Consider the following 15,181-nt stretch of genomic DNA (forward strand, 5'->3'; position numbering starts at 1 on the left):
GGGGGGGAGGGGGAGGGAGAGAGAGAGAGAGAGAATTCACCGTATTTGGAATTCATCAATTTATCACCGATTAGTTTTTTAAGAACATTGTAAGAACCGTTTTCTCATAAGATGAAAAAATCGAGTTCCGGTGACCCATAACCCCCCTTTGGCCTGTGCCTCGCATGTTACACGCCCGCATTTCATTATTTATTATTTCCTAAACTATAGTACAGCTAGTTAGCATTTTTTTCAATAGGTGGGGACTATTATAAACATCTACAAAAAACATGGGGACAATTTTAAGAAAAACGTTTCAAGCCATAGCTTTTATCGAATTTCAATACAGTTGGACTCATTTTGTTTAGTTAAATATTCTCTATCGATTAACGGAACCATTTTTCGACAAAAAATGGTTTTGCAAATACATTAGTTTGAGTGTGTGTTACAAAAGTAGTATCATTTTTTTTCTAATGAAAAAAGTCCAACTATATTGGAATCGGATCAGTGATGCCGCGAGACGAGACGAGAAATTGCATCTTCTCGTCTCGTTTCGTGTCATCTCGACTCGTCTCGTCTCGCCTAATCTCGTCTCGATAATCCAATTTGCACGGAACAAAATACACAGTGCGGCAGCGAGGGGGAGGCTCTCTCGACTCTTGTTCTCGACCGGCTTTTCTCGTCTCGTCTTGTTTCTGTCATTGTCTCGAACGACTCTTCTCGTCACGTCTCGTCTCGTTTCTCTTACGTCTCGTGGCATCACTAAATCGGATGGAAACCGGGACTTTCAAGAAGGATTAGAACCTAAATTTTTACCAGTATTTGGTATTGTCGACAAAAGTTAATTAATATTCATCAAATTGATTATAATTTTAGTTTCGTTACATTGAAGTAACCCTTGTATATCCCCGAGGAGCTATTCACAGACATAATCGTGGTGTCATTCGCTGCTGTAATAACTTGTAATCCCAGTGAAATCCCTGTAATCACATGATTACCATACTTGCAAATAAGTTTTCGTAATCAAGTGGTCATCATTTTTCAGTAGTTTAATCAATCCTGTAATTTTGGGTAATCGGTTATATTTTGTAATCATGGTGTCACTCAGTTCGACTGTGAATAGCCCCTCATATATCCCAATCAACCGGAAATCACTATTTTTCATATCTACAGAACTCAAAAAGTATAGTTTTTGAATAACACTACGTGAAACCGCTGGGATATCCTTACCCCTCCTTTTACCTAAGCGTAGTAGTAGGGTTTACGGTAGGACTGGCGAGATTGTTCCACTAAGATGAGTGGTGGGAGAAAGGATGTTCGATGTATAACTTACAATTTCTGGTGGAACAATCTCGCCAGTCGTACTTTATATTAAGGAATTTTGCAGAATGGAATGAATAGCTATTCCCCCGTGTGAATGAGAATGGAATGGAACTGAATGTACAGTCGTTGGAATGATTGTAGTTTGTTTTTCCCTCCTGGACGAATGTCAGACTGATTGGATTGCTCTGTTGTTTTAAAAACTTCTGTCATTGAATAAACGTCCCACTTGAGGTACTTCATTCTGGTGTTTCAAGATCATTACAGTATTGTCTAGCTACAGCCCTCCAACTTGTCCTCCAACGGGTGCATCTTTCGACACGTCCTTTAATTCTTCATTTCTTGAGCAGTTATCTTCGACGACAAAACCTAAAAAATTTGACAAAAAATTAGTTGCCCACGAAAAAATTAGCAACTTGAGCGACCCCAAAAACTACTGCCAGGAACAATGATTCATTAACTATATTGCGGAAATTGAGCGGAATTTTACATACAGATTTGGTGTAATAATCATTAATGAATAATCCAGTGACTATCTTTGCTCTACTATCGGTGTTTCTGGCTACTGAAAAATTTCATGGCTCGATTACATGAAAAAAAATCGATACGAAGTCGGTGATTAGGCTTATGTGCGGGCTGCAGCCAGTAAAATATCTTAAACTATGTTATCGAGAATAAGATGTATATAAGTGAACGTCTGTATGAAAGGACCACTTTGGGTCTATTCGCACCGGGACTTCAAGTTACGCCAAGTACGGCCAAGTTCATATCTACTCCGACCCAAGTTTCGGTGGAAACGCAAAGTTGAACTGAACTCCGCGTTTTCACTTAGAATTACGTTGATGCCACAATGAATGCGCCACGGAACATACGCAATGCGAAACAATCGCCTAACAATTCTTCTATTAGTAGTAACAATTGCAAACTTTGCGTGAAGTCCCGGTGTAAATAGCCTCTTTGGAGGTATTGAAGTTATACATTTTCTGTAATCTTGGTTAAATTTCGCATGTTTTTAATGTTCGCTAGAGAAGATCAATATACTAATTTAACATTGGTTTACGGATTTATTGCTTCTTTTCAGCCAATTTTTATGGTTTTTAACGTTTCTGCCTTTTGTGTAATTCAAACTTACAGAAAAGGCAGAAAAATGGTTGAACAGTAATGAAATTTGATCGTTAAACAATGATGAAATATATTTTTTCGTGTCCATTGGATCTGATTGCAAAAAATGTAAAGCAACCGTGAAAATCGGCTAAAAATGCATCTATAAACGAGGGTTACCAAGAGAAAAACATGAATACCTCGAAAACTAGAATCAACTAAGAGGACCCTTTTCATGCAGATGTCCACATATTATCCTCATACAGCCGAAGGGGTGTGAGTGGTGTATCTAAGCATGTTTTACACCCTTTTAGCTCTACGATGACGATATGTGATTGAGTACGTAATTTTAATATGACAGACAGTGGTAAAATGTCGTTTCAGAAGCCCAATGTGGGTTGAAGTGAGATGGCATCCAGGGAAAAGAGACCCTTAGCGCCTTCCTCAAAGTCAAAGCAAAAGGCAAACAATGATCCAGCTCTACCAACCTCATCGAGCAAGACCAAGAAGGCCAAACTGTCCCCCTTCATATTAGAAGCAACAGGTAGCAAGCTGTCTCCTAAACTTGAGGGCTCCCTTCCACGCAAAAAAGTCCTCACAAGTCTCAAATGTAAGAAGAAACTGCGCGCAGTTAAATCGAACTTAATCAAAGGGAAAGCTTCGAAGAACGCTCCTGTGAAGAACTTGAAGCGAATCGCAACCCAAACAACGAACAAAACTACTAAAGCAAACCTCACGCGAATAAAGAAGGCGAGGTCCTCACCCAAACCTCTTGAGGGGGAACTCTCTTCTTCAGATAAAAACGAGCTTTCGACATCTCGAGGCAGTCCAAAGACAACTCGAAAGCTGAAGCTCGGGCCTTGCTCAGACCCTCAAAAAAGTGCCAAACTTACCAGACGTAACCTCCACATCAAAGAGGAAATCGACGAAGACCTGAAGTACCTGAAGAACCGTAAATCTAGCCCCTCAAACGATCAAAAAATTTCGCGTCAAAGACTCGAATCACCATTGTCAAGATCGACGATTGACTCAACAATTGACGACGTGTTAGCGATGGTCAGTGACAGTGAGTTAGATTACTCAGTCTTGCCCTCTGAGGGTAAAGTCACTCGAAGTAAAAGAATGATCGATGATAAATCAGTGCTATTAGAACACGAGATTAAAAAAGAGATCATCGACGAAGATTTTGATGAGGATGAATCGACTTCGAATGATGACCTTCAGACTGCCATAGATATTAAGGAGTCTAAGAGAAAACTGAGTCAAAGAAGCTTGCGGAATGGCAAACTCCGACAACTAGACTCTTCTCAATCCGATGATCTGAAGAAAGGTCGTAGATCAAATGTCGAAGAAATAATGACTTCTGAAACTGTGGAGGACATGACATTAGGCGAACCAGTGGATTCAAGACCCCCAGAAATCACCATTGGCGACATTTCGCTGTCTCTATCTTCAGACTCAAAACTGGCTGACGTAGATTTACCAATTTCCATTGAGTACGAGAATAACAATAATAGTGGCGTTTCTGAGATTGACGGGGGTCCAACGCTGCGATCCAAGACAAAAGCAAAAAGTACAGATTCTCAAATCCGAACTGAGGATGAAGAATTCTACATAATCGAGCCTCTCGATGAGACTAAAAAACCTCATGCCTTTGGTAAGCTCGCAATCGATAAAACTCCTGCAAAACGTCGATCATCCCTCAACATTGATGTTAAAAAGACGATGGGTTCAATGTACGGCAATGAAAAGGCTGACGGAAGCGCCCCAAAATCCCAGATTGATCAAATGATTGAAAACATTAAATTAACAATTGCCAAATCCATTGAGAGCAAAATTTTCGGCCCAGAGAAGGCTCTCGGTCTCACTAAATCCTTCGAGTCTATGAATCCCCCAAAAATCGAGGAGATAATTGTTCCCGTAAGCACCGAGACTCAAAAACTAAATCTAGATCCCCCAGAAATCATTATCGATGATGATCAGCCAAAAGGGTCCAATGGATCTAAGCAAATCTCTCTGCAAAATACTTCTAATAATATTAATAATAGTTGTAATAGTAGTACCAGTAATAATACTGATAATAGTGATGATACGGTGCCCAAGGTGGCAGACACTGCCAAAGAAATTGAAAAACTAGTCATGGGCGATGAAAGTGAAGAAATTAATTTGATTAATAATTCTATCGAGGCTTCGTCTAGCAGAACTGACGATGTACAAGATAATGAGGAAATAGAAAATGAATCTAAAGACTCTAAAGAACAAGCAAAGATCAATGACGTTGAAAAGTCTGAGCAAATAATGACTGAAAGTAAACAAGAACAAGAAGAAGAAGAAAAAGAAGCAAAAACGACTTGTTTTATGGAACACGAAACATTGAATGAGATAGAAAAATCGCTACAAACATCTGAACGATTGGAAAATTCACCGCAGCTTGAGACGATTGAGAGTATCTCCAGGGAACTGGAAAATCTGATTTCTGGATCCCCTTCGATAGAAGTATCACCTAGTGAAGATAAAGAAGAAGGAAATAACGAAACTCATTTCAGCAATGACATTTCTGAGGTTTCCGAACGTGCTGATGAACCTTTAGAGCCAAATCTCAGCTCTCTACCTATCTTTGTTGATGAACCAATAGTAGAACGATCAGATTCGCCTCAAAATACTTCAGAAGTTGTTTCAGCCCCTCCTGAAGACTGTGACTCAGAACCCCTTGAAAATTTTGAACAAATTTCTGAAAATCCAATGCAAACTCTGGAAGTTCCTCCTGAGCCCACCAAATCACCTGAGAACAAACAAGAAGACGGGAAACGAGTCCTTCGCGCTCGAGACAAGCAGAGAAAATCAGAAAAATCTAGAACTTGTGAGATCCCCGATCCTCCGGACCTGAAGGTTAAGACAGAGACAGAAAATCCTCCTACATATTCGAACGAATCTGAAGAGACTGAACGACAAGATTCTCCTCAAATGGGAGAGACAACGGGCTCAATAAAAGTAGAGGAAGAGTATCAAGGAAGGACCAGAAGGAGCAGAGATATAAAAAGACGTCGAGAGGACGTTTTGCTCAGCCAAAGTTCTTGTCAAAAAACCAAGAGGAACCGTAGAGAACCGAAGAAAGCCGAACAAAATAAGGAGGAGACGCTTTTGGATAATGAAGTGGCCAAAATTAATGAGAATAATCGAGAATATTCTTCCGAGAAGTTTAATAAACGTCTAGAGGGAACTGAGAGTCTTCGGATATTTTCTAGGCATGACCGACGTAATAGACCTGAAGAGAATGATCGAAGTAAATCGGAAAATGATATCGAGTCGGTGAAGGAAAAGTCAGAGGGTGTAGAGAGATTACGGGCTGATCGATGTGGGAATGATAGGTTGAAGGCCATTCAGGGAGCAGGGATGCAGGAGACACCTGGGACTGAGATGACTGAGACTGTGCAGAAGGATTGCGATGAGGCTTCCACCTCTGGAGAGTCCACTGGGAGTATCTCCATACCGAAGATACTGGAGACCCCTGAGGAGACAGCGATGAAGGAGAAAATCCTTTTGATGCTGGGGCTTGAGTCGGCGGAGAAGGCTGCGGAGAGGAAGAAGGCGAAGATTGAGCAGTGCACTGGAGGACTCAAGACGGTTATCCGGGTGCCTAAGGACTCCGGGAAAGAGAAAAAAAGATCCAGGTCGCCGCTGAAGATGGTGCTGAAGCAGGGCCGGGTTGATGGCGGTGGGGATTCGCCTGAATTCTATACGATTCAGAAAGAGGTGAGTTTTTTTTCAATTCAGGGAAAAATTACAGAATCAGTGGAAATTGTGCATTTTTAGTAGGAATAAGTCGTTGCAAGCAATGTTTTCCTACTGAAATCACTTCTGAATTAGATAGGGGAGAGTGGGGCAAAATAAAAGAGTCGAAAAATGACTGTTTGATACAATTCAAGCAAAAAAAATGTTTTCTGTTGAATATTTTTTTTATCGACTTATTTTTATTATTGGGAGTACTGATGAGAATAATAATTTTCTCTTCGTCTTATAATTCAATTGATTAGATTAGGCCGATTCCACTTTTCTTTCTTCATTCGATTGAAATTCAGCATCACATTTTCCTTTTTCTCCTTTTGGGTCTCCCCCTGAGCCTACCACTGGACTTTGGATTTTGTTGTTTCATTTTCTTTTCAATTAATCCATTGACAAAACCTTTTACCGTCAAAACTACTCAATAATTTTTCATTCTACTAAACGGAAAATTATTATTCTCATTAGTACTCTCAAGAATTAAAAAAAAATAAACAAATTTGATAAAAAAAATATTTAACAAAAAAATTTTTTTTTTGCTTGAATTGCGTCAAACAATCATTTTTCGACTGCTTCATTTTGCCCCACGCTCCCCTAATTCCAGAGGATACCTTTTTTTTCACATTCACTCGGCTTTTATTGATTAAGGCACCTCCTCAGTTACTGACAAGAATTCCAACCATACATATTGGAAAATCATTACCAAAATTTAAAGTATTTGATGATCTACGCTATATACTTTGAGCATGCATCGTGAAAAATTGAAAAAAGAAAACAAACAAAAAATGAATGAAAATGAAATTTCACTCATTAAATTTTTTTCGAAAATGAAATTGTTTATTTTTTGTTGGATGTAAGAAAAAAAAGTCACTTCCATACCTGCGTGAGAAAATCGGGGAGCGTAATTAATTAATTATGCATCGTGGGTCTTCAATATTGATTCACTTTGATATTTATTTTGTTTGGTTTAAAGCAGCAGTAAGATTTTAAAGGAGAAATGAATAAAGTAGAGAAGAGGAGGAGGAAGAAAGGGAGAGAAGAGAAGATTTCTTCCCCTTTTCTCCTCTCTCTTCTTTTCTTTAATATATATATTGCTCTGTTTTTGGGGCATTATAGAGAAGTATTGGGGTGGAGGAAAGTGGGGGGACCGTCTGAGTATTAGTGACGTGGCGCAGTGGGTGAAGAAATTATTTATTTTTTTGGTATTGTTTCAATTAACAATTTGTTTCTGTTTATTTTACAGCTCGGAACCAGTGCTTTGGGAGATAGCAGCTCTGGTGCGAACCGAAAGTTCTCTACTAACCACAGACAATCTTGCGGTAATCCTGGTTGCGGGCATAACTACATAATTAATTAACATCGAATTCCCTACATCCTAATTCAGTAGCTTATCAGTTGACTTCTTTTTGTATTCAATTTGTGTTTCGACTAATGATTAATTTGAAAATTCCTGCATGAAATCAAAAAATTAACGTTTTTTCTTTTCAGTTTTGGCTTCGGTTTATTAATTTGTTTGTGGTGATATAGATGAGGATCCTGAGGAAACATCATCTAAGGACCGGCAGAGTCTCATTATTCCAGAGAAATCTTCGTCTTTCTCAATACACCCTGGACGTCTTTGTGCAGATGTTTGTTGTTATTGCTTTGGGAAATTCGGGTCACTTGATACACCGATGCACTTGGCGCAAATGAAGTCTGATGAGAGGAGAAGGAAAATTTTGAATGTCGAGAGACATCTCACTAAAGACTCGTGCTTGTGTGATGCTTGTTATCGTCATGTTGACAGAAAAGTAAGTAATTTAAGAATAATATGATTTTCAATTCAGTAGTAAAGTATTAACGGGAAAAAAGTTATTATAAAATCGCTATTAGACTTGTTACCCTTCAGTATTTCGCTACTGAATGAGAATGAGTGGAATTGGATTGGAAAATTAGTCAGTTACAAGCATGTCGCTCGGCATTTCGTTTCACAATCAATCAAAAATGATTGTGACTTGAATTGATTTTATAACAAGGTTTAAATCGGTTTTCATAGAAATTTCTCCGTGAGAGACCTCATTTACTTCCACCTTCGTCAATTACAAAAGAAGTTTCTTGACAGATGTAGGTGATGAAAGCATGCATTTTCAACGACATTAGGAAGCCGATCAAGATATTTTCCTCATACAAAAATATACAACTCTTTAAGTCCAAGTATCTTCTCCACTAATTGGACAAATGAGAAAGTCTACGGACTTTGAAAAAATACGGATTCATTTTGTTTTTGATTTTGTTTGATCTAGTTTTCAAGATGTTCATAGTTTTCTTTTGGTAACTCCCATTTGAAGCAATATTAAATTATTACATCAAGTTGTAGATATATCAAACAATGCTTTCCATTAGTATTTTACTAATTCGAAGAATCCTTCACTTTCCAGGCGAATACAAGTCCGACCAATATATCAAAACCCCAACGACAGCACCGACAGCTGATGGTCTCCAAATGTTCCGCCAGAGATTGCAGAGATTCCGCGAGACATCTCGTGAAACGTCGATGGCTCTTGAAAATAAAATCATGCCTTCAAAATCAGGTAAACACGACAAATAACTGAATGCAAATTATTATTTACTTTATGATTGTGTATTTGTCTGCAGCAATTGCCAATACATAATGGATACTTGAACGGTTATGAAATCTCATCTGAAATAAATATTGAACAAGGAGAGTGGGGCAAAATAAAACAGTCGAAAAATGACGGTTTGACGCAATACAAGCAAAAAAAAAATTTTTGTTAGGGGAGGGTGGGGTAAAATGGACACTTTAGACTTTTTTAAAATTATTCATAACTCAGAAACAAATTGATCAATTGAGCTCAGTTTAGGCTCATCACAAAGGGAAAGAATTGTTCTTTGTATTGAAAAACAAAAATTCCTAAATTTTATCAACATTTCGATCCCTCATTAACATTTTTAAAAAAGTCAAAAGTGTCCGTTTTACCCCAACCTCCCCTAATTTTTTTTTAAGAACTTTTTTTATTATTGGAAGTGCTAGTGAGAATAATAATTCTCTATTCGCCTTATAATTCAATTGATTAGATTAGGCAGCCTTATAATTCAATTGATTAGATCAGGCAGATTCCACTTTTCTTTTTTCATTCGATTGAAATTCAGCATCATATTTTCCTTTTTCCCCCTTTGGGTCTCCCCCTGGGCCTTCCTCTTGACTTTGGATTTTATTGTTTCGTTTTGTTTTCAATCAATCTATTTTAGTTTAATTAATCTAACTTCTCAATAATTTTCCATCCTACTAAATGGAAAATTATTATTCTCATTAGTACTCCCAAGAATAAAAAAAAATGGATAAAAGTTGATAAAAAAAATATTTAACAAAAAAAATTTTTTTGTTTGAATTGTGTTAAACAGTCATTTTTCGACTGTTTCATTTTTCCCCACTCTCTCCTATTCAATTGGTTTTTCATAGTTCTTTGGAATGCTTAATAAACAAATTTCGCATTCTTTTGCTTTAGATTTGTTCTAGCGTTCTCTCCTTTCATTTTCCCCTTTTGGCTCATGAATAAAAAAATTAATTTTCAGGTGGACATCGACTGGGAATCAAGTCAGCATACATCCATGTCTTTCTGCATCGCCCACTATGCGACAATTGAGCGTTTCCTGACTTGTGCCCTCTGCAAGCGTCGCCTAGTCCGTAACCACACTCATCTTCTCCCGGTCAGTGAAGCAGACGAGTTGAATCGTATTCTTCCCCAGCAAGGTGTCCCCATCTTACTCGTATCCGGCACCTTCGTTTGCAAGCTCTGCCGTTACTACACTCAGCTGCAACTAAAATACAAAGACGTGGAAAACATGAATGTGAGTCATCGATCTTTTGCAAAAAGCTATCGAAAAAGAATTCTCTACAACAACAATCTCGACATTGACGACGATGAGGAGGAGCCAGCTCAAAACTTTCAAGCTAAGGATAATAAAGATAAGGAGAAAGAGAAGGAGAAAGAAAAGGAGAAGGAAAAGGAGAAAGATAAAGATCGAAAATCCGTCAAAAAAACAAAGTACCATAATCAATTATCCAAAAACAATTTGTCAAAGTCCCCAGAGAGTAATACCTCATCGGAAAAATCGACTCCCGAGCCTCCAAAAACCGACAATTTAGGTGAGCCTAAACGCCGGGAATCTGAAGTAAGAGGTGATGGGGCTTCATCTATAACCGAACAAATGTTAGATCTAGAAAGTACAGTGGAAAAGTTGAAAAAACGAAAGGCATTGGATCAACACCTCTACTCCACAGACTCTCCAATCTTTTCAGACGACAACACTGTCAATGTCGTGGAGATTCTGGCGATGGATAAAGAGGAAGTCACACTAACTCGATTACCCAAGAAGCCCAAACTGGCTAGTAACCAGAATCAAAATTCCAACGATATAACTCCAGTGGTGCAACGACTGGGAGCAAACCCGTCAATAAGTGTGCGAACATTGTTTCCTGGAGAAGAGGAGATGGGTCTCCATGCTAATGTTGAATTTTCGAATATAAGAGAGATAACACCTCAAGGATGGGAGAAGTGTGCGACAATAATTCAATATGACAGAGACACAAAATTACTCTGGCAAGAGTTACAAAGACCCTATGGCAATCAAAGCTCTTTCCTCAGGCATCTCATCCTTCTGGAAAAGTACTACAGGTCTGGAGACTTGGTTTTAGCTCCCAACGCATCGAGGAACGCTATAAATTACTCGACATCAGTGCAAAATCGATTGATATCATACGAAGGACCAGAAAAGATGGATGAACCAATTACTGAGCCAATTCCCAATGAGTTCCATCACTCGAAAAGGTTCAGTGGAGGCTATCTGATGGAAAGAGATAAAAGTTCCCTACCTGGTAATAGCAGCGTCACCACACCTGTCACTCCAGTTACAATATCAGTGACTCCAACTGTAACAACCCCGTCAAGAATACCCCCTGCTAAAACACTATCAAAATCTAGTCCCTCTAGAATTTTGAAAATCAATCCAGGTGTTTCGATAATCAAGAAACCGCCACCGAATCTTCAACGGCTCAGTTTACCCTCCAGCAGTGGCACTTCTCCAGCTAATGGATCAGCTAAACGCAAAGATGCCTTCCCGAGCAAGATTACTGGCACTGGAACATCTGGAGGAAAGGTCTTTCAACTTAGTGAACCAGATTTTAAAAGACTTCAGACCCTGAAAAAGCAGAAGATGATCAATGAGAAAATCAATACATCCAGCAATACCAAGCTGAGCAATCTCCAGTATCAAAAGGCACAAATCGCTGCTCAGACGCAGTTTCAAAAGCATTTGAGGATGCAACAGGAGATGCTCAGTCGTCAGAGCCGTGGTGATTTTGAACCACTAATTTGTGACGTTAGATCATTGGCTAATGAGAATACTCCTGCACAGAATCTTCTTAATAATTTAAATCTGCCAAAATCTATTCAGGTTACTACTAAACCATCCAACAGCCCTATTCCCATTTTACCAAAAATTCCCAAATCCCTTACTGTTATACCACAGACTATTCCCAGGAATGTGGATAAGTGACGAGTGAGAAGGAGGAGGGGGAGGAAAAGGAGGGCAAGAATAGGATGATGGATATTTTAAACAATTCATTGAATACTCATCGACTCGACATAATGAGAAGAAAGTTGAAATGTTGGAAGATGGGCCACCGTGGTTATCTCATAATTACGTGGTTTGTATTTTTTGAGCCGTTATTATTGGAGGGAAAGACAATTTCTCCGGATTATAAATTGTAAATTATTGGATCTGTAGTTGAGAGATGAAATGAAATAGATTGAATGTCATTTTTTTTCATTATGAAAGGGAGGTACTAAAAAAAAGTCTTTTGATAATTTCATTCAAAATTTATGATAAACATGAAATTTTGGTTTTTTATGCAAATATCTTGGAAAGACGTTGTTTCAGGGAAAATGCCAAAAAAACATTCTGTTATCAATGAGAAGAAGTCACCTGTCATTTTGCCCAAAACCACTTGCTCTTGAGATAATTACATAAATAACAGAACACATTACCATTTCTCTACAGATAACATTATTATGATAACAACTGTGTTAAATGGGTTTCATACCCGATGAATGATACATATGAACAAATAAACAAAAATTATTTGTATGAAGAAAAAAAAATGAATAATTGAAAGTGACAGGAATTAAATGTTGAAAAGTGCCTAATTGTCGCAAAAAATGAGACTCAAGTGGAGTGTATTGACAAATCAGTGAGGACAGAGACGCGGAGCGTTGCTAGTTTATAATTATATATATGTTAATCGCGATAATAATTATTTAATTTGAACATCCTACTGACGTATACCAATCATAATCTCTAGCAGGGAATATTTAAATTGATTTGAAAATGAGAAAAGCATTCATTTTCATTGGTTAATCTGCATTATATAGTTGACGATTATATCCTCATCACATCATTTTTTATTAATTTTCTCGTCTTTTCATTCATCATAGATTAATCATTGATCGTTGATTTATATGAAAACAACATGTTTGTAGACCCCTATCGGTTTAGATTAATAATTTATGATTTACTGATTTAGTTTCGTCGAATAAATGAATTTGAAGCGGAGAAAAAACGAGAAATTTCCCAATTTCTTCACGAAAAGTTCATAAAATGCAGAAAAATGTGTTAAGTTCTATATTTATTACGTGACTCGTAATTGTTGTAAATACAAATACAATACAAAATCGTTTCTTTTTTTTAGTTTCTTGGTGCGACCAATTGTCAAGTCCTATTACTTATTGATAATTATTACATAAATTACCCATAATTGATTACATCAATTAATTATTATAATTAATATAATTGATAGAAAAATATATAAATTGCTTAAATATCCAGGCGCATTTACTGGTTTATATGAATGAATATAAATCAATGAAGAGAGATATAAACGTGCAAGCGCCTTATTAAGAATCATATGTTTTAGAGAGTGAAGAAAAAAGCAGAGCTACACGATAAATAGATGGCTGTTTTTTTTGGCAAAAGTGATAGTGTGGATGTAAATAACTAATTAACGATTTAAGGTAATGGATTAGCAGCAAAGGACTGAACGATTTCCAGATGGATAGACCAACAAACTGCCCCATTCTTCATTATTAAATAAAAATAGAAAAAACATTAAAACTGGAATTTTCGAACTGTGATGATCGTTTGCATCTAACGATTAAGTTATGAGAGAGGCGGAAAATTGAGCAACGTCGATAAAAAAATCAACTCCAGATCAATCAATCAATTACTTCATTAATTCTGTGGCTGAAGTCGTAAAACGTAATAGATCAAAGTTGAAATTTCGGTCAATTTCGAAACCTCTTCAATCTTTTATTATTTTGTTGTCGGAGGACTTGCCCGTGAAATCATTTCACTTTCAATGAGATCTAAAGTTCTTATTTGCCACTTCGTCACTTGATTAATTGATTAATTAATTATAGCTGTGTGTTGAGATGAAAATGACCAGTTATTTTCATTTAATTAATTGGAGATGGAGCTAAGCTCAATCGATAATAAGGTATAAACAATTATGTGCAAAATAATAAATCGAAATGATTACAGTGTGAACATCATTGTCTTTACACAAATCGTTGATTCTCCTATGGAGGAAAAAAAATTGAGTACTAATAAAATATTTATGCGCGAGTTATGGAATGTGTGAGGAAATTATTATTGTATTTGCATAGCACTCAGAAAGAAAACTTGGTATACAATTTCTATATATGAAAATGCTCTATTTTACTAAGGATATTTTTGATATATATCTATATATAAATATATATATCGAATCATTAAAAGTAATTTGAAAATTTGATGGAATTCGATGGGAGAAAAGTGATGATAACACTAAAGTTGAGGAGAAGGAAGAATATGAGGGTTCCTAGATATCTCACCGACACTTATACATGTTGAGATTTTTTAATTGATTTAGTTTTTCCATCACTGCAAATTGGAAGAATAAAAAGATCAATGGACTAATGGGACTGTTGGGAGTTTTGAAGGAATTTGGGGTAGTTACATTTTGCGAATATTCTCTCTACTGTACGTACGACTGACAATGAAGATTATAAAGGAAGAGAGAAGGAGAAAGAAATGATAACAATGATTAACAAAAACGTAAGTTGAACTTTTGAGAATTCTATTTTTCTGCTGAAAGAGTTATAAGAAAAGAATAAATTGGGATGGAGGAAGATAATTGAGGATACTTTCAAGTGAAAAATTTAATTTTTTTGGCTTTATTTTCCCGTAACATGAACAAGACAATGAACTAATTGACACATAATTTTACGATTAATTTTCAAATCGAAGCGCTCTAGAAAACACGATTAAGTGCTCTTTAGGCCCTATTTGCTGGACTAAAGAAAAAAAAACATCTTTGAACCCATTCAATTCCAAGATGCTCAGCAAATAATACGTCAGAAATTGTAAAAAGAGAAATACATGAATGGAAAATGAAGGTTTCATTGACATTATTTCTTGAATATCTCTGGATCTACCAAGTTTAAAGATAAATGCCAAAAAATCTCTTTGGTAGGTCACAAAACTTTCTACGTAGAAGATTTTTCGTCATTTTTCTCTAAACCCAATGGTTTTATAGATGTTTACATAATAGTGTGACCGACATTTCTCAACATGTTATCACTATCGGCTCAGTGTTTGCAAAGTCAAATTCATTTAGGCTTTGTCAATCAATAAACCAATTTCGTCGGGTACTGAAATTGATTTTTAATTTTTTGACATTGCACAAAAGTTTCTTAGATTCATAAGAAGCATAAAAATAGAAAAAAAAATGAACATGAATCGAGCGTTTATAAGCAGAAGAGATTGAATTGGAGGATGCGGATTGAGAGAACGGAATTATATGATCAATAAACATACTTAATGTTGCTGAAAAGACACTATTGGAATATATTTGACCAGCAATTATCAAATTGATGTTATTTTTTAAAGAAGAAAAATTTAATAG

General features: G+C 36.8%; 1 protein-coding gene across 3 annotated transcripts in view; it reads left to right on the top strand.

Annotated features, from left to right (window-relative positions):
• The window catches only part of LOC107040418, a 66,298-nt gene extending 51,293 nt beyond the window's left edge, over window positions 1-15,005 (top strand). The window contains exons 2-6 of one of the 3 annotated variants that reach the window (XM_015260504.2): window positions 2,766-6,153; window positions 7,424-7,499; window positions 7,708-7,970; window positions 8,598-8,750; window positions 9,754-15,005. In XM_015260504.2, coding sequence (XP_015115990.1) covers window positions 2,809-6,153; window positions 7,424-7,499; window positions 7,708-7,970; window positions 8,598-8,750; window positions 9,754-11,736 — 5,820 coding nt within the window. In that variant the 5' untranslated portion in view covers window positions 2,766-2,808 and the 3' untranslated portion in view covers window positions 11,737-15,005. The remainder of the gene's footprint in view (window positions 1-2,765; window positions 6,154-7,423; window positions 7,500-7,707; window positions 7,971-8,597; window positions 8,751-9,753) is intronic. The other 2 variants (XM_015260503.2, XM_015260505.2) reach the window with 2 other exon arrangements.
• The last annotated feature ends 176 nt before the right edge of the window (window positions 15,006-15,181 follow it).

The sequence above is a fragment of the Diachasma alloeum genome, unplaced genomic scaffold (genome assembly GCF_001412515.2).
Source record: "Diachasma alloeum isolate Michigan unplaced genomic scaffold, Dall2.0 Dall_scaffold_00333, whole genome shotgun sequence".
Taxonomy (NCBI): Eukaryota; Metazoa; Arthropoda; class Insecta; order Hymenoptera; family Braconidae; genus Diachasma; species Diachasma alloeum.